Below are 17832 nucleotides of genomic sequence, written 5' to 3' on the forward strand. Positions count from 1 at the left end.
GGAAGGAGCCCGGGTCGGATGGCGATGACCCACAGAGAGCTGCTCACTGGGGTACACAGAGGAGCCTCGGCAGACGCCCCCAGAGCCCCCACCCGATCGAGGCAAACGGAACACTGGGTGGGTGGCGTCTGGCTGAGTGGGCAGGTAATTTGGGGTGCCTCGAAGACAATGTGGATCTCAGGCCAATCCGTCTGGCTTCTCCGATTAAGACAATTTGGCTTTTTGGGCTTCTGTCCAATGGTCCAAATGGCCCACTCCCTGGACGCTGGCCGGGGGACCCTCTGTGCCTTGGGTGGGCTGGCACGGACCGCCCCCTGGGTCGTGCCAGCCCCGTCACCGGGGCCCAGAAGCCTCGGGCCTCTAGATTGCTAGTCGGGCTGCTGTGCAGGGGGGCTGCGCTGGGGGCAGAGGCGGGGGTGAGGTAAACCTCCCAGCCGCCCGGGTCCCTGCCGCAGCCCTAGGCGCTGAGATGGTGGCTGGGTCAGTACCGCCAGACCCAATGGCCTCGGGGCCCAAGCGACCCCAGCTGTGAGACACACTCGCAGCTCTCCTGCTCTGCAGGGCTCGTGCCCTCCGGACCTCTCCTACTGCCTGGCATCACCCCACCTGGTCACCAGGAAGCCCCACGGAGCTCCGAGCTTCCTGGGGCCCAGACGGGGCACTGAGGAGGCGGGCAAGCTGTCACCGAGGGGCGCGGGGAGGGCTCCCCAGGTGCGCGGAAGGCGGCCACCTGCTCCCGCCCGATGGAGCCCCTTGCTCACGCATCTGTAGCCCCTTCCCCCCCGCCGGCTGGGCCGGCCGGGGGCCCCACATTGGTGGCCTCCGAGCACCTTCCTGACACCTGAAGAGACGCCTCCCTGCCCCCTCCTCCGCCCCTCAGGACCCCCGGGGACCAGCCACCGCCCCCGGGGGCCAGGCCAGGCAGCGGCCGTCTCCATTCCCCTCTGACTTCTCGGGGGGCACAGTAGCCAGCACCCCCGCGAGGCTCCACTCTCCACTCAACCCAAGCGACAGGGACAGGCAAAAATCAAACCAAGGGTGATAAATGGCGGAGGGCAGGACGGCGGCGGGCGCCGCAGAGGTGACAGGTGGTTGGCTTCGTGCGTTCCTTGTCCTTGGTCACTGCCCCCCTGTTACACGGGGAGGGGAGTAAGTTTAATTTGGTACATGAGCGCGCAAAAAGCTAAGGAGGGATAAAAAAAAAAAAAAAAGGAAAAAAGCCCCAGGAGAAGCCAATTAAAGGGGGGAAATAGATCAATTGGCATCAATTTGGGTTCCTGATTCGATCTGTAATTCTGCACGTCTCCTCGTCAATCCTTCCTCCTGACCGTTTCGTCCAAACCCTTGCTGGACCACTTCCTACCCCATAGCATCCCCCACCAGCCCCCAATGCCCCCCCACCCACCCCACCAACCTCCAGACTTCCCACACTCCCCATGACCCTTGCCAGTCTCCAGGGGGCCCTCATTTCTGACAGGCTCCCCCAGGAGGCTGGCAAAGGCGAGCCCTAGGTGTGCTGGGGGGGTCCCCAGATCTCACAGGAGCACACCTAGGGGGTCAGGCGACGCGGCAGGGCATGTCTTGCTTGGCCACAGCCATCTCCACTCCGGCCAAACCCGTTCCTCGCTCAGCACGATAGTAGGTGCGTGGATGCCAGTGGGGTCTGGGGGCATCGGGACTCTCACTGCAGGTGCCGTGGGGTCAGGACGGGTGCCGAGAAGGAGGGGGGATCTGCCTCATCTCGGAAAGATGGAACCACCGGCGCCTGAGCCTGGGACACACACCCTCCCACCCTAGGGCGCATCCCAGGGGACCAGAGAGGAGCACAGGACGCGAAAACCTCATCGCAGGGCAGCTTAGAGAAGAATTTGGGATGGAATGCGGTCTCATCTGCACAATGCTGGGTTTGGGTATCCCACATATATGGGTGTGTGTGCGTGTGTGTGTGGATGCACGTGAGGGTTGTGGATGTGTGTGAGAGTGTATGTGTGCGTGTGCGTGTGTGGATGTGTGTGAGAGTGTGTGTGTGTGTGTGTGCGCGTGTGTGGATGTGTGTGAGGGTTGTGGATATGTGTGAGGGTGTGTGTGAGGGTGTGTGTGTGTGTGTGTGTGTGTGTGTGCGCGCGCGCGTGCGCGTGCAGGGTTGCGTGTGGGTGCGTGTGCTTTCAAAGGTGAGAATTCAGACGTAAAATTTTGGAGCGTGTGGGCGTTTATGCCAATTAAGTTTTATCTGCGCGAATTCGGGTTTTCTGTCCCGTGCACCGCTCCCCGGGTGTTGCTGGGCCCCCCCACGGCTCCACAGCGGTCTCAGTGATGGAAACTACGGGGAGGAACAGGTTTGGGTCTTCGGTGTCACACGGCCAGAGCCCGGCGAGGGTTGGTGGAGGAGGGAGATGGCTGGCGAGCAGTGACAAGCCTACCTGCAAATTTGGCGCCTTCCTTTCTCTTGGATGGTCAGTCACAGCCAATTGAAGTCCAGGTCCGAGAGGAACGAGAAGGAAGGGTGGGGGCCGAATTCTTTTATTTTGCCAATTGTTTTGAAGCCAATTTATTTTTAGTATTTTTTTTTTTCAGCTAATTGATTTTTTTTTTTTTTTAGGGTTTTCTGGAAAGCTAGTTAGCTTTTCCGGTGTTGCTAAGAAGCCAATTCGTTTCAAGGGGGCCGACACGTTTGTGATTGCAATTTTGGTTGTGTAATTTGGGGGTAATTTGGGGGTGATAATTTGGGAGAGAGGGCGAAAGCCAATTGATTTTGTACATTTTTAAAGATTTTGTTGTGATTCCCTTAGCCCGATGGAGGGGGCCGAGGAGAGAGCAGCCTGACGTGGGGAGGTTGGGGCACGGGGGCCAGGTCAGGGGAGCCCGCAGACAGGACGGTACAGAGGTTTCAGCGGTGGGACCTGATGGAAAGGTCCGGTCAAGAGGAGGTCACGAGTGGGTGGTGCCGCTTTGCAGAATTACGACAATTTGGCTCACTTGCGATGGCCGGACGCCTCAAGAGAGGCGCCCCCGTGGGCGGCGGGGTCCTGGGTGGGCAGGGCGATCAGGGGGCGGTGACGCTTGGCCTCTCTGAACACCTCCAGCTCCTTGGCGAGCGTGCGACCCCGGCGGGCTCGCAGGAGGGCGGGCAGGCCCCTGCGCAGGCGTTGGGCGGACTGCTTCCAGGTGTCATATTGGAAGAATTTGCCCACGGGGTATCTGGGGAAGTTGTCCTGAGAGGGGAAGGGCCGGTCAAGGGGTGCCTGGCCCCCAGCCCCTGCTCCCCAGCCACCCAGGCCCCGGGGGGACATCTGGGCAACCTGCTGGGGGCTGTCCCTAAACCTTGCAGCGTGCCCGACGTGTGACAGGTCAGTAACTCCCCCGGCTTCTGGTCAACACCACCACGGTTGCGGGGGGGGCACGTGGCAAACATGTAAAGGACTCCCTAGCCGCGCTTCCAGCTGAGGAGCTGCTGCGCCCTGGTCCCCTGGCTTAGAGGTCACAGCCCCGAGGGGCTCCAGAGAGGGGGAGGGTCCCGGAGACGCCGGCTCCCCTCACAGGGGCCGGGCCGCCCACAGGCCCAGAGCTGGGGGGCTGCCCACGGGCCCAGAGCGTCCACAGGCCTGAGCTGGGGGGCTGTCCACGGGCCCAGAGCTGGGGGGCCGTCCACGGACCCAAGCTGGGGGGGCCGCCTTACCGGAAGCACGGTCGGAGGGGTCGACACGTCCCTCTCGGACTTGGCGGGGGTGGCGCAGTAGGTCTCCAGCAGGGCCAGGTCGCAGCTGCGGAAGCAGCACTCTTCCACGATGCCACGGCTGCGGCGGTTCACGCGGCTTGCCGGCCTGCCTGGAAGTCCCACAGGAGGAAGGAAAGGGCACGTCAGCACCAGCGCCCCAGGGGGCTCCCCAGGGTTCCTCCAGCCAGCCCGCCGCCCCTGCCCTTGGGACAGGATGCCGGTCACCTTGCAGGGACAGCCGGCCTTGGACTGGAGGGAAGGAAGAAAGCGAGAGGGGGGCGCGCAGGGGCCCCAGAAAGGAGAGAATGGACAGCGGGGTGAGTGCGCTCCAGGACCAGCCCCCTGGCCTCTCGGTGCCTCCCTCGTCGTGTGTAAAGTGGGCACGGCCTCCTGGTCCACCACCAGGGGCTGTTTGGAAAATGCACGGGGCCCGGCCCCACATCCTGGGATCCCAGGGTCCTGACCCAAAGGCCGGCTGGGACCCAGGTGCCATCCCTGAACCAACCAGGAGCCTGGGTGCCTGCGGCCCTAGAGCCGCCGCCGAGACAGGTAGGAATGGGAGGAAGAAGGAGAAGACGGGAGGAGAGGAGTGAGGACCTGCAAAAACCACGCCCTCCTTTCTTCCCGTCCTCCCCCTCTCCTCCACGCACAGGCTCCAGACTCAGCTGCAAGGAAAAGCCCCCGGCCTGCCTTCCGCCATCGGTGGGGGGAGGGAGAGGAGCCCCTAGTAAGGGGTCCAGGTGCAGGGTCGAAAGGGTTGGGGGCTCAGCCCGGCCCTCCTTTCAGGGAAACCTGGTGCCAGGGGGCCACTCCCCGGGCGAGGGCCAGCCAGCACCAGACCGTACGGTGCTATCTCCTGCCCCCAAATGTGGCAGGAGACAGAGGCCACAGGAGAAGCCAGGGCAGGCAGGGGCCTCAGAAGCGTCAAGAAGCAGGAATGTTTTTTAAAGAGAAGCTCTGACATGCAAGACGGGCATTTTCGGCCCATTTCAGAGGGTGGGTAAGTAAAGGCTGCAGAAGAAGGTGCCTTGTGGTGGGTGATGGTTACGATGAGCCTTACGGCCACTGCCTGCTTGCCCCAGCCATGTCCCCACCCACACCCAGCCCTGAGCAGTGTCCGGCTGAGCCCAGGGGGAGCACACACTCCCTCCCCCCTCGAGGGTCAAGAAACTGCTCCCCAGTTTCTCCCGTTATCCGGATGGACACTCTCCGGAACTCCCCTGACCCGTCCTGCAGTTAAAGAAACTGAGGCCCAGACTGCTGGGAAACGAGGGCAAGAGCCCACACCCCGAAGGAGAGCTCACCTCCAACGGGGGACCCGCCCTGCCACACAGGGCACAGGGGCAAGGGAGAGCAGAGGTCTCCACATGCCCAGCCGGCTCCTGCAGGTTGGGAATCAGAGAGGAGGGCGAAGAACAGAGCCCTCGGGCCAGCAGGCGGGCGCCCTGCACTGTGCCCTGCCCCTCGGGTGCGGGTCCCACCCAGGCCTGGGGGCCCCGGCGGTCCCCTCCTGCGGATGCAGCCGAGCGTGGGCCAGGCACACTCACGCCGCCAGCAACGTGTGCTTTTATTCTGACTGGTTTTCAACCCATTTGATTCCATTTAAAATCTCACCATCCACGGGTATCTGCCCGTTGCCAAGATGTGGGCAAAACGTGCGGGGAAACCAGTGCCCGCAGCCCTGCCCATGGGCAGGTCAGGGAGAAGCAGGAGGGGAAGGGCTGCCTCCCTGTGGGGGCCTGGGTCACCCCGCCCGGAAGCCCGGCCTCCAGCCCACTCTGCACCCCACCCGCACCTGCCACTTAAGGTCTGGTCCCCCTGTAGATACCACCGTCCACTCTCCCTCCCACCTGCAAGAAATCAGGGAGTGCGGGCACCGCCCAAGCACACCGTAAGTGCCTAATAAATGTGGACTGCGAGGGCGTGACTGCGCTCTCCAAGTCTCACAGCAAGGGCCCCGGGCTCATTCACCTCCGAGGGGCCTCCCTGGGCCCGACCCCCAGGCCAGGTGCGCTGAAGACCTGCAGAGGTGTCTGACATGCGGTAAGGAGGACTCCAGCACCTATCGAGCACCCGCTGCGCACACCCCTCCGCCCTCGCCCCGCTGAGCTACTTACTGAAGTAGAAGCCGCGGTCCCCGCAGACAAACTGGAGGGTGTCCACCAGCTCCCCGCCGCACAGAGTCTCACTGGGGCGGTAAGCAGCATAGCAGCACGAGGCGAAGGCCAAGAAGGCGAGCAGCCCCAGCATCGACTTTCCCACTCGGATCCCCATCGGTGTCTGCGGGCGGAGACAAGAGGCGTGAGCCCACCGCCCCGCCACGTCCAGGCCCGGGCCCCTCCCACTGCCCACCAGCCAGGGCGTCCCGAAATGCTGGCCCAGCAAGGGGATGCGGGCCTGCTCCCTTCGGGGACACTCAGCCCAGCCATCTCCTAATTTAAAGTCCAGTTACAGCTTTAAAGCACGCCTTTCTCCTTAATCTTAATTGTTTTAATTACAGAAGAGCTGGAGCTTCCACTGCTGACGCAGGCAGGATGCAGAGCTGCCCCGCGTGAAGGGCCGTGTGCGGGGCACACCTCTGAGGGGCACCGAGTGCTAGTCAGTAATTTCACGTGGGGATCCCCATCGTTATTACTGCAGGGGCTCAGCCACACCCAGAGCTGCAGGGGCCAGTGCTGGACACTGGACCTGGCCTCCATCCTATGATGTCATGGGGGCGGGGCCGGCACAGGGCAGCGGCCACTCCTCGGGCCTCCCAGCGCCAGCCAAGATGGCAGACGGCCCCACCCCAGCACAGAACATGTGCATCTCAGAGGACCGGCTGAGCAAGGGTGCCAGGAGGACCAGCCTCCCTCCCAAAGCAACAGGGGGGTTCTGCTGGGCCAGCACCACCCTCCTCCCTCCCGCACTGCCTCTCCCACCCTCTCAGTCTGCGGCTCAGCAAAGCCTGGGTCAAGGGTCCGACGGTCAGCACGGCGGTGCCAGCCACGCTCCCAGGAGCCACCTTCTCCTACATCACTCAGTCCCTCGACTCCAGCCTGCCCTGGGCACCCCAAACACACATAAAAGCCGAAAGCCTCCTTTCCAGGCCTCGCATCACACTACCCAGGGCCAGGGACCTCAAAGTCCCTCCAGGACCACCAGGCCCTCTCCCCATTTGGGGTACCCAACCCCACCCCAGGAGCTGGAGAGAACAGCTCAGGCCACCTAGAGGCCAGACCCCCGGTCCCTCAGGGCACCGCCTAGAAGGAGAGGCACATCTCAAGACACACCCCCTCGCAAGGTTTTGTGGCTGCAGACCTGGGGCAAGGGTTAACCAGGTCCCCGAAGGAGTCGGGGGGCTTGAAAGGGACCTTGACTCCTCTTGGGACGCAGCGAGCCACCCCTAGCCCTCCAAAAGGTGGAAGCCCCCCAGGCAGGCAGCCCCAGCCTGCCCTCTGCGGGCCCAGGTACGAGCCCCTTCTGGGGGGACAGTCTCGGCCGGGTGCCCCTGAGCCCCGTGGCACCCGCAGGCTACCCTAGTAAGGGCCTGGGTGGAGCTGCCCACGTGTGTCCCTCTTAGGCTGTGCACCCAGTGAGCACAGAGGCACCGAGCAGCACGCCCCTTGCCAGCCTGGAGCAAGGCTGCTACATGCTGGGCCCAGGGGAATTTTGATGCAATAAATCGTGTAGGAAATGAGGGGCTGCGAAGGAAGCACAGTCTCGCTTAAGCTCCTGACGAGCAGGGCCAGCTCCGTGGAAGATGGAAACTGCCGCCTGGCTCAGCTCACCTCCTCCCTGCACCAGACCCCAGCCTGTCTCCCGACAGCCCGGTGCCGCCCCCCCCTCCAAATTCTAGGAACAAATTTGTCCAGCTAGGGACTCGGTGCCGTCCGAGCGGCAGCCCCATCCTTCTGCAAGCCCAGCCACTCGGTGCGGGGTCCAGTCCAGGGCACCAGCAAAGAGCAGAAGACTAGACGAGGGGCATGCAGCTGTGCGGGCCAGGTGACCAAGCGGGCAGAGGAGGGAGGGCAGGGGCGACAGGGCAGAGGCAGAGGGGAGGGATGAAGGGGCTGGGTGGGAGGCCGCGGGCAGGGGCCAAGGGGCTGAGGCCGGAGCGGGAGGGCAGCCGGGTCCTCGCTCAACAGCCCCGGTTACCTGCAGCTGGACAGGAGGCTCGCTGGGGCTGGAGGAAGAGGATGCGGGAGGAGGAGGCTGGAAGGCTGCCTCAGAGGAGAAGCCAATGTCCAGTTTGCAGGCTGGTCAGTGCCTCAGCTTTTATGTCTGAGCCGGCTCCTCCCAGCCGCGGCTCCACCCTACCCCCACCCCTCTCCCTGCTGACCACTCCCCCCGCCCCCTTTGCTCCCGCCCCCTCCCTCCTTCCAGCCGTTCCCTTCTCTGCGGCACCCCCAACCGCCTTCCCCACCATCTCTTAGCAAAGAACGGGGGGCGGGGGGGCTCATCCTGCACCCCCAGCCCATCCTGGCACCGGGAAATGGGGGCGGGGGTGCAGGGAGGGGGGCTGCTTTCCACCTCCTTGTCTGGAAACTTCCATCTGCCCACTGGGGCAGGGGCAGTTACCCTCTCTGGGTTGTCCACTGCTGCCCTTTCGAGCCCTGGACCAGGCCCTCTCTCCAGATTACTGGTGGGCAATGTCGGGGACAGGGAGAGGGAGGCTGTAGGGAGTGCGCTGCGAATGCGGTGTCTGGCAGGACTCCTTTGCCAACTCGGCCCCCCTCGCTCCATCCTGGCCCCGCCCACCCAGTTTTCCTCTCTCGGTCTTGCTGGCACCGAGTCAACATACCAGGGTGGGTTTCTGAGACTTGCGCCCGTCCTCGTTGCACTGCCCCCCGCCCCCGCCCCCGCGGCACAAATCACAAACTTTCAGCAACACCCCCTGCACCCGCAAAGCGACCAGGAAGTCGCCTTGCAGACAGCTCACACCTCCCCGGGCACTTCCCAAGTCCCCACCCCGCCCCCCCCACCCCTCGCCCCCTCCTCCGCGGCACAGGGCAGAGCGCGGGGTTCGAGACGCGTAACGTGACCGACAGCCCCCCACCCTGTCTGCCCCGGGCCCAGCCGCCCCGGCCCGGCCCGGCCCGCACGCAGCTTACCTGGAAGCCGGCGCAGGGGCCGCCCACCTCCCTGCTGCGTATTGCAAACCGAACAGCGGGCGTTGGCCCTCCTGCCGGGCACTCCTCTGCCAGCGCCGCTCTGGCCGAGTCGCGGGGGCCGAATGTGCGACGGGGCAGAACGGGGGGATGGCTTTTTTGGGGGGGTGGGAAACTCGTCTGATTGTTTGGGGAGGACGGGCTGTCTGCGGGCTGGGGCGGGCCAGATGTTGTACTTTTAGGGGGGGAAAGGGTATCGGGAAATGAGGTCAGCTGTTGTATCAAGGATAGAGAGGGGCAGAGATAGTGAGAGAGACAGAGTGAACGTGAAAAGGGGGGGGCCGAAGAGAGGGCGAGAGAGAGAGAGAGAGAGAGAGAGGACAGTGAGAGACGGGCAGGCGCACAGCGGGAGAGAACAGCGAGGAGAGAAACAGAAAGCGTATAATTAATCCACTTTGGGACGGCGAAGGCGAGAGGGCGGGCGTGGAAGGGGAGGGAGTTGGAGGCAAGGAGCTGGGGGGGGCGGGAGGGAGCAAAGGGAAGGCTGCGGAAGAAGAGAGGGGGCCGGGACCAGAGGCCGGAGAGGGGACGGGGAGCGCAGAGAAGCGAGGAAAGGGCGCAACGTCGGGGGCCGGGGAAGGTGCTGAGGGGGGCGGAGCGGAGGCGTCACCCGGGCCGCGGGCGCCCAGCTCGGTTTGGGCCGACGGAGCCCTCGGCCGTCGCGAGCCCGGGCCTCGGGGGGGGGCGGCGGTGGCGGCGCCGGGGCCGCTCGGGACGCAGCGAGGAGGGGGAGCGGCCGGGCTGCGCGCCGGGGAGGGCCGGGAGGGAGCGCGGGGGATGACAACGCCGGCGGCCTGCGAGCCGGACTGCCTGCGGGGGGGACCGCCTCCTCGGGCGAAGCGGGACGGGCGTTGAGGTAGATGAGGAGGAGGCGGCGGGGGATCCGCAGGCCGGCGGAGCGCGACCCCGCCGACGGCGCCCGAGATGGGAGTCAGCAGCGTGGCGGCGGACGGCGTCGACGCGGGGCCGCCAGCCGGGTGGAGGCGCTGGCGGGCCGAGCGCGGGCGGGCGTGGGCCAGGAGGCGGGGGCGGCCGGAAGGGGGGGGCCGGGGGCCGGCCTGGCCTCACGCAGCTCCGCCGGAGAGCAGGCGAACTCCGGGCGCCAACGCCCGGCTCTTATAGCCGCGCCACCCCGCGGCTCGGCGCCCGCTCGGGCCCCGCTGGCCGTGCGCCCGCGCCAATGGGCGCCCGCGGGGCCCTCGCCCCGCCCCCGGACCGCCCTCGCAACTCGAGCCAAGGGCGGGGGGCGGGCTTGGGGTCCCGGGGGGCGGCGGTTGGGGGGGGGCTGTGGGGTGCGCGGGGGCGAGATTGGATTGGGGGCAGGGATCGGCAGAGTTCGAAAGAAATCCCGAATCGCTATTCTAAAGTGTTTGGGGGCCCCGTCTTAGGTTCCGGGGTGCCAAGGTCCCCGCATTAGTGCACGGGGGACGCGGGGCGACCAGGGTGGGCGGCGTCACACGCCCTAGCGACGGCCAGGTCCCCGCGCCCGGCCAGGGGGCTACGCGGCGAGGGTGCCCTGTCGGAATGCGGGCGCAGGTGGCTCGACACTGGGTCGGGGGTCCCCGAGTGCCGCTGGGATGTACAAGGGAAGTGGGGAGTCCCTGGGCGCGGGCGGGGCGCGCAGCCGCCACCTGCCCGAGCAGGCGCAGCCCCTCGAGCCGCAGCCGGAGCCCGAGCGCCCCCCGGTGCCGCGCGGGAACCGGGGAGTAGCCTCGGCGGCCGCCAGGTGCGGTACGTGGGGAGGGCCGGCCGGGCCAGGACCGAATCTGGGCCAGGCATGGGGCCGGCCCGGGCTGCGCCTGCCGGGAGAGATACGAGCAGGGCGGGAAACATCGCTCAAATCCTACCTGCATGACCGGGCTCACCGGGGTGCATCTAAGCAGCTCGCCTTTGGGGCCCACCCAAAATACCCGGATAATAGTTCCCCCGTCCTCAGTGCGTTGGACTTGCGCAGACTCGGGTTCAGCCCCAGGGGCCACCAGGATAATTTGGGGGTCTGGGGAAACCATCTCCTGGAGAGTTTGGACGATGTAAGAAGTCGTTGTGATTTTTACCAAGTCAAAAACCACGCACGAGCCCCCGCGCCCCGCCCGCCCCCAGGAGCCCCGGCAGCCAGCGCCCCTCCGAGGGGAAGGGGCCGCCGGCGGCGGAAGCCCGCGCCCGGCTCGCCCCCTCGCTCCGCCATCAATCACGTCGCCCGCGCTCGGCGCGCGCCTCCCGGAGTCCTCCGCCCGGCGGCTGGCGGCGCCGCGCCGCCCGAGCCGGGTGCGCCTGTCCTCCGCGTCCCTCCTACCCTGCGCCCTGCCTGCCCCGCTGGGGGGCCGCCGAGGCGCTTTCCCCACGACCGTGATCTTTGCAGAGAGCAAACGAAAGCGGCGCGGGTTTCAGGGCGCCCGGCCTAGCGAGCGCGGCCGCCGAGGGGCTAGCCCGCCGCAGGCTCCCGCGCCCCGCGCCGGTGTCCCCGGCAGCCGCTCGGGACGGCGGCGGGTGGGTTTGGGAGCCGGGCCGGGACGCGAGGCGGCGGGGAGCTCACCGCGAGGCTGGAGGCCGGAGGCTGCGTCCGCGGGCGCGCTAGGAGCCGAGGCAGAGAGCGAGCGCTCTGCAACGGGCGGCGGACGCGCTGAAGGTGAGCGAGACCCCGGGGGCAGTCCCCAGTGTCCGGGGGCAACGCCCAGTCCGTTGGAAGACCCGGGGACAATGCCCAAATTTGGGGGAAACTGGGGGCAATGCCCAGTCGTTTTCCTGGACGCGGGAGAAGCACTGCCTGCGTCCTGGAGGACACGCTGCTGGGCCAAGTGTGTTTGGGGAACACAAGAGAAATTTTCCAACTCCGAGGAGCTCCGGGGACTTCGTAGGAGACGCAGAGAGGCCCAGAACCAGTGCCCGTGGTACGCGGGATTGGGGAAGCTGCAGAGACCGCGGCGGGGCCGGGAACAATGCCCAAAGGCCGGGAACGCAAGTCAGAGCCGCCTGATTTGCGGGCGAGAGAACGAGTGTCCCGAAGTGGGGACCCAAGGGAGGTTGCGTCGGTGTGGGGAACTGCGATTCACGACTAAATTCGAGACTCCAGAAAGAGAGTCCGAGTCTGAGGACCGGGGGGATTTCTCCCTGCAACTGGGGGACAAGGGAGCCGCGTCTAAAATGTGGGGACCCCAGCATCTGGGTCAGCAAGTTTGTGGGGGGTCCCACTTTGTGGCGAAGTAGGTTTGGGGATGACCCGAGGAAAATGCTCAGCGTGAAACTTGGGAGAACCCCAGAGGCGTACTGTCTAAAACCGGGGGAAGAAAAACAATGGACACATTTTGGGGATCTAGGCAAATCGTCCATGCGGTGGAGAAGAGTGGAGATTAATTTCCACAACTTAGAAATTCAAGTTAGTGGCCTGGACGCTTGCATCACCCAGGGAAAGTAACTTCCATAATTGCTGTGGCTTTTGAGAAAATCCTCAATGTCCTTTAGAGAGTCAAGAAACACGATCTAAATTCGGGGCAACCTGGGGTGTGATCAGGACATTTGGAGAATGCAGAAAATCAATGTCCTTTTATATCTTAATTTTTACGTTGGTTTCAATTAGTTTATTTTTGGTGAACAGGAAAAAAATATATTTTCCTGGGCACTGTCTGCATTTGGGGAACCCTAGGAAGACGTGGCCCAAGTTTGGGGGAATCCATGAAAATTGTCCAGTAGAGATTGGTACCTAAATTCCAGGGAACCTGGTTAGTAGCAAGGAAGCTTGTAGGACGCGGCCTATAATACCTGGGATTTCCAGGACCCGGGGATTTTTTTCGGTATCTGGGCAATTTCACTTTGGGAGGCCTGTGGAAAATTGCCTAAATTTAGGGGGACTCGGGGCAAGGATCATCAAGTCAGGGGACCCATAAATCAACGTTCAAAAAAAGATCAATTCTTTTGTGGAGGGGGGAAAATAATCTCAGTTTATTTTGGAGGGCTGGCAGGCAGTGTCTCAATCTGGAGGCCCCAGAAAAATCATTTCTGAATCTGGGGATCCAAAGAAGCTCTTCGAAGTCCTCAGGAGAAATGAGGGTCAGTATCTACGTTTTATGGGGAAAGGATTCAGAGTTCCTAAGTGGTGGGGCCTGAAGAATCAGTGCCTGCAGCTGGGTATCTACAGGGGGTTTGCAGTGTCTGGGAGACTCAGAAAATGTCGACTAAATTTGGGGTGACTCAGTGGGTGCCTGAGATGCCTTGGAGCCCAAGAAATCGGTGCCTTTCTGTGACAGAAGTGTAACACTGAATGTGTCTGGGGGGCCTGGAGGGCAATGCCTCATGTTGAGAGCCCAGCGTGCCCAAATAGAGGAAAGGGTCCAGCGTTGGTCGGCCCGGGATATGGGATCCGTTCTGACTTTTAGAAAACCTGGATTCTTGTCAGTAAGCTCGTGGGGCCCAGGGAATTTTTTAATATTCAGAATGTTATGAGGCGGAGAAAATATTCAGAATATTTGGTTACTGGGACACTCAAACGAGCTGGGTATAACAAGATATAGGCTCTGTGAGAGAGTTTGTTTTGTGCGTGGTTTGACCCAGGGGGACCTGGGAGGTTTGCGATTTGGGGGAACCTGCCTGTCCACGATCACAATTGAGCGCACCTTGGATAATTGCTCCGCGTGCTTTCGGGGCCTGGGTAAGTGTCTAAATTTTAATGAACCTGATAAGTGGCAAGGAAGCTTGGAGATCCCCGGGAATGAACGCCCCATATCTTCATGGCCCACCAAAAAAAAAAAGGGGGGGACCAGAAATCAATGCGTTTTGGGGACCAGAAATCATCCTCTCAATTTTGTGGAACTCAGGAGATCAGAGCGCAGACTGTTTATGATTCAGAAGGGGGATCGGCGTGCTTTGGGTGTAACGCCTAAATTTTGGTGGAGGTATGGGAAGCAACGTTCAGACCCTGAGGGTCCCGGGGAAATGGCTTAGTGTGTTGCGGAGGTGGGGGTGCCTAGGATTCTTTGTGGAAAATTTAGGGAACCCAGGGTGAGGCCAATACAGTTGTGGAACCCAGCAGATAATGCCCCGAACTCTGGTGAACCAGGGGAACAGGGCTTCAGTGTGGGGGGCCCAGAACAGGGGTGGTAAGCTTGGGAGCCACTGTCGTCCAAAATTACGGGGACACAGGAAGAGAGCTCCACTTGTTTGGGAATGATGCCTAAATGCCAGAAGAACACTGTGCACATTCTGGGGAGCCAGGCGAATTGGTCAGCCTGACCACAGGACCCAGGGTTAATGTTTAAATCTTCCCGAATAGGGTTTGCCACTGTGTAACTCTGCAGAACCTGGGGGTGGGGCTGGGGGGTATATAAAATTGTGAAGAGCCTGGGAGAAAACACCCAATGAGTTTGGGGACCCAGGCCACTAGTGTAAACGTGGGAAAGCCAGTGGGGGTTATGCGTTTTCAGATCCCCAGAAATTAATGTGCAAAAAAAACCCAAACCAAACCAAAAAAAAAAAAAAAAAAAAAAACCCTTGTGACCTGGAGAAATGTTGAATGTACTGGGGGGACCTGAGCAAGGTTTAAATTTGGAAGAGACCAGAAAATATAATGTCTGCGATCCGGAGGAGCGGGGAAGGTGCTGGGTGGGTTGGGACCCTGGGAATGGAGGGCTGCGTTTGAGAGGTTGAGCTCCGGTGCCCGGGGAAGCACCCGCCGCTGGGGATCCGCCGCCCCCGGGACTCGCGCGGAGCAGTGGCGCCCTCCCCGGGGGACGCGAGCGCGGGTTGCGCGGCGGCGGCGGCGGCGGCGGCGGCGGCGGCGGCGGCAGTAGCAGCAGCTCCGGGGCTGGTGCGCGGGACTCCCAGGGGCGCCCTCCACCCCGGCTGGCACATGGCTTCTCCCGCTTTTGCCTCCTGGGCCATGAGAGCGCTTCCGTGCAGAAGCCCGGCCGGGCGGGCGTCGGGGTGGAAGGGAGAAACCCGAGAGCCGCGGGGGAGCGATGGGGCGCTGCTCCCCCGACGCTCCCGGGGCTCCGGGCTCCCTGCTCGGCCGCCTGCGAGGAGGCCCGCGGGCTCCCCGCCGCCGCCGCGCCCCACGCGCTCCCGCGCTGCGAGCCTAGGCGAAGCCGCGGCCGCGCCGCCGCCGCGGGCAGGCTCGTCCCCGGCTCGGTTTGGGTGCCCGGGAGCACCCCCGGCGGCCACCCCCTGCTCGCCCCGGCGCTCCGAAGAGCGCCGTCCGGGCCTTCCCCAGCCCCCAAACGAGAGCGAACCCAGTTTTGTTCTGGTGATGCGGGAGAGCAGAAGGCCTGGGAAAGAGGAGAAGAAAGTCGGGGGAAGAGATGGGGGGAGGCCTGCACGGTGGCTGGGGGTCAGGGGTCTCCTTTCGTTTTTCTCGAAGAGAATTTTCACGAAAAGCCTCCCTCTCCGAGCTGTGAAAGCCTAGTTCCTTGAAGACAAACACTGAACCCTACCCAGCCCCAAGGCACTGGCGGGAACTGGATCACCCCTTCGGAACTGGGCAATGTGGGAGGTGGGGGACAGCCACCTCAGGGGCATCTGTGGGTTGGGGCGCTGACAGAGAGGGGCTGCTGCTGGGGGCAGCAGAATGGCGGGGCCTCCGACCGGTATGCCGGCCGTCGCTTGTCCCCGCTGTCACCCCACAGAGGGACCCCAGCTAGAAGGGGGACACCTCAAAGCCTGACACTCTGGGAAGGCAGGGGTTAAGGCCATTGGACAGGTGTGGGGACTGGGCAGGGCTGAGGCAGCCCTTTCACAGGAGCTTGGCAGGACAGGGAGGACACCCCCCCACCTATGAAAAAAAACAGCCCATTTTCCACCCAGAGCCCAAGGCACGTGGGGAATGTTCCCCCTTCAAATTCCAGTCCGTATCAATCACCCCCGTGTCCATTCCAAGAACATCTGGCCTGTCTCGCCCCCCCTCCCGCCCATCACTGCCCCCCTTTCCCCCTCCACCAGCCTTCTGCAGTCCCCCGCGTCCCTGGCTTTCAGGCCTATGCCTATAGGAGGGAAGGCGAGGCGGGAGCCTCCGGAAGGGAAGCCTGGCTGCTAGCTCCCTATTCTGTGGCTGCTAGCTCCCTATTCTGTGGCGACTTGTAAATTGGGGGCGAGGAGTATTTTTAAGTGCCTGTCTGCGGACCCGGCTCCCTGGGATCCCAGAGCAGATTTCAAGTCCTGGATGAGGGCCTCTGCTGCCCTCGGCCCTGCTCTGGTTTCCCCACCTCTCCTCCAGTCCTACTTCCCAGGCTGGGGGTGGCGGAAGGCTGGGGTGAGACGTGTGTCAGTGGGGCTGCCTGGGCGCACCCATGCCAGCGGCCCTCTGGTGAGCCACTCCCCTGCTTTGTGCCCTGAGCAGGCGCCAGCCCTGGAGAAGCTGCCGCCGGTGCCTGCAGACCTGGACCTTGGAGGTAAGACGGCTGAGGCCACCTTGGGGTGCCAGGCTGGGCCATCAGGGCGAGGGGAGGGGGGCAGAGATGCACTTCCTCCCCGTGAGGGGCTGCCTGCTGAACCCTCGCCTTATTTAGTCACGAGTTCGGCTAAAGGGGCAGGGTTGTCGGGGGGCAGATCCGGGTCGCTGCGGGGCTCAAAAAGGGCACTGGCCGCCCCCAGCCAGGACCAGCCGCCCAGGTCGCCCCGACTTCCGGCCCCCCACGGTAGGAAGGGACCTGCCAGCAAGCGGGGCATGTCGTGGGGCTGGGGTCTCCCCCAGCACAGGGCTTGGCTGGCAGGAATTCAGCCCCAAGCGCCATTCCCCCCCACCCCTAACGACCTCCCCCCCCACCCTGCAGCAGCCCTGGCCGCCCCTCTAGACCTGCAAACCACATTTCAAAGAGAATAACCATCCCCCCAAAGATTCGGACTCACCCCAGCAAGCCCGGCCCTGCACCCAGGCCCGCGGCTCCAGTGCTCCTGCCTTGCCGGTTCCCTCGCTCCCGCCCGCCCTGCAGCCGGCCTTTCCCACTCCCCGGTTTCCTCCCCCCGCTCTGGCTCCGAGCTGGCCGCCCCCCCCTCCCTGGGACTAAGCCCAGCATTTTACAAACCCGGCTCGTTCTCCGAGAGTCCCCTGAGCGCCCCTCCTTCACCCCCCACCCCGCAGGGCACCCGCCGCTGGGGGCAAGGACCCTGCCCTCCAATCTAGGAGGGACACCCGCTCCGGTCAGCCCAGCTAGAGGCAGGGGACCCAGGCCCCAGCTGGAACGCCAGGACCCGACGGCGCGAGCCACCCCAGGCACAAGGCACCACAAGCCACTGATCAATAAACCAAAAGTCAGAAGTACGTATGGGTCGGTGTGTGGGCAGCAGGGGAGGGGGCCGAGCAGGCGCCCTCGGGAAGGACCGAGGCGTCGCCACTATTGTACTATTTTATGTAGTGTCTGAACTAAAGACACCTTTAAAAAACGTTCTTGGTTTCTCTCTCGGATGCGCAGACCAGCCTGCAAGGGGGCACCTGCTGGGTCCCCCACTGCAGGCCCTGAAGAGTGGCCTCTGTCGCTTTGGGGTCAGCAGCAAGAACACAGACCCACCCACCTCCACCTCCAAAGCTCTCGGCGAGCCTGGAGCGAGCGTCCCTCTAGGGCAGCTTAGCCTGGGCCCCCACCCCGGTACCTGATGCGTGAACCCTGCGGCCACCACCACGGAGCTGGCTCCAGAAGTGTCCAAGGAGGCTCTGGCCCCTGGGCCTTTCTAGTCACCCCCCCGCGGCCCCCACGCACACACAGGAAGCCCCGCCGGCCTGAACACAATGGAATCATGACAGCAGCACTGAGAATGCCTCTCCGGCCTCTGGTCATACCTCACTCGCGCCTCTCAATTCTCAACAGCCAGGAGGGCTGCGACTGTCGCCCACTTTGACAAATGGGGACACAGAGAGGTCAAACCACTGGTGTGAGGACCCACAGCCAGCAGCCCAGGACAGGGAGGATGGGTCTCACATGCCCCAGCTGAGCCCAGCTTTCCCGGGGTCCCCTATTCCTCCCCAGCGTATGAGTTTTTCCCCGGTGT

At 63.7% G+C, this 17832-nt stretch overlaps 1 protein-coding gene across 1 annotated transcript; it reads right to left on the reverse strand.

The window, feature by feature from the left end:
• Window positions 1-1154: 1154 nt before the first annotated feature.
• IGF2 (insulin like growth factor 2) lies at window positions 1155-10874 on the reverse strand. Its single transcript, XM_067747912.1, has 4 exons — window positions 10713-10874; window positions 5833-5995; window positions 3677-3825; window positions 1155-3212 (listed from the first exon to the last, which is right to left on the reverse strand). The coding sequence occupies exons 1-4, from the start codon at window positions 10872-10874 to the stop codon at window positions 2973-2975; spliced, it is 714 nt and encodes a 237-aa protein (XP_067604013.1). The 3' UTR covers window positions 1155-2972.
• Between the last annotated feature and the right edge of the window lie 6958 nt (window positions 10875-17832).

The sequence above is a fragment of the Pseudorca crassidens genome, chromosome 9 (genome assembly GCF_039906515.1).
Source record: "Pseudorca crassidens isolate mPseCra1 chromosome 9, mPseCra1.hap1, whole genome shotgun sequence".
NCBI classification, from domain to species: Eukaryota; Metazoa; Chordata; class Mammalia; order Artiodactyla; family Delphinidae; genus Pseudorca; species Pseudorca crassidens.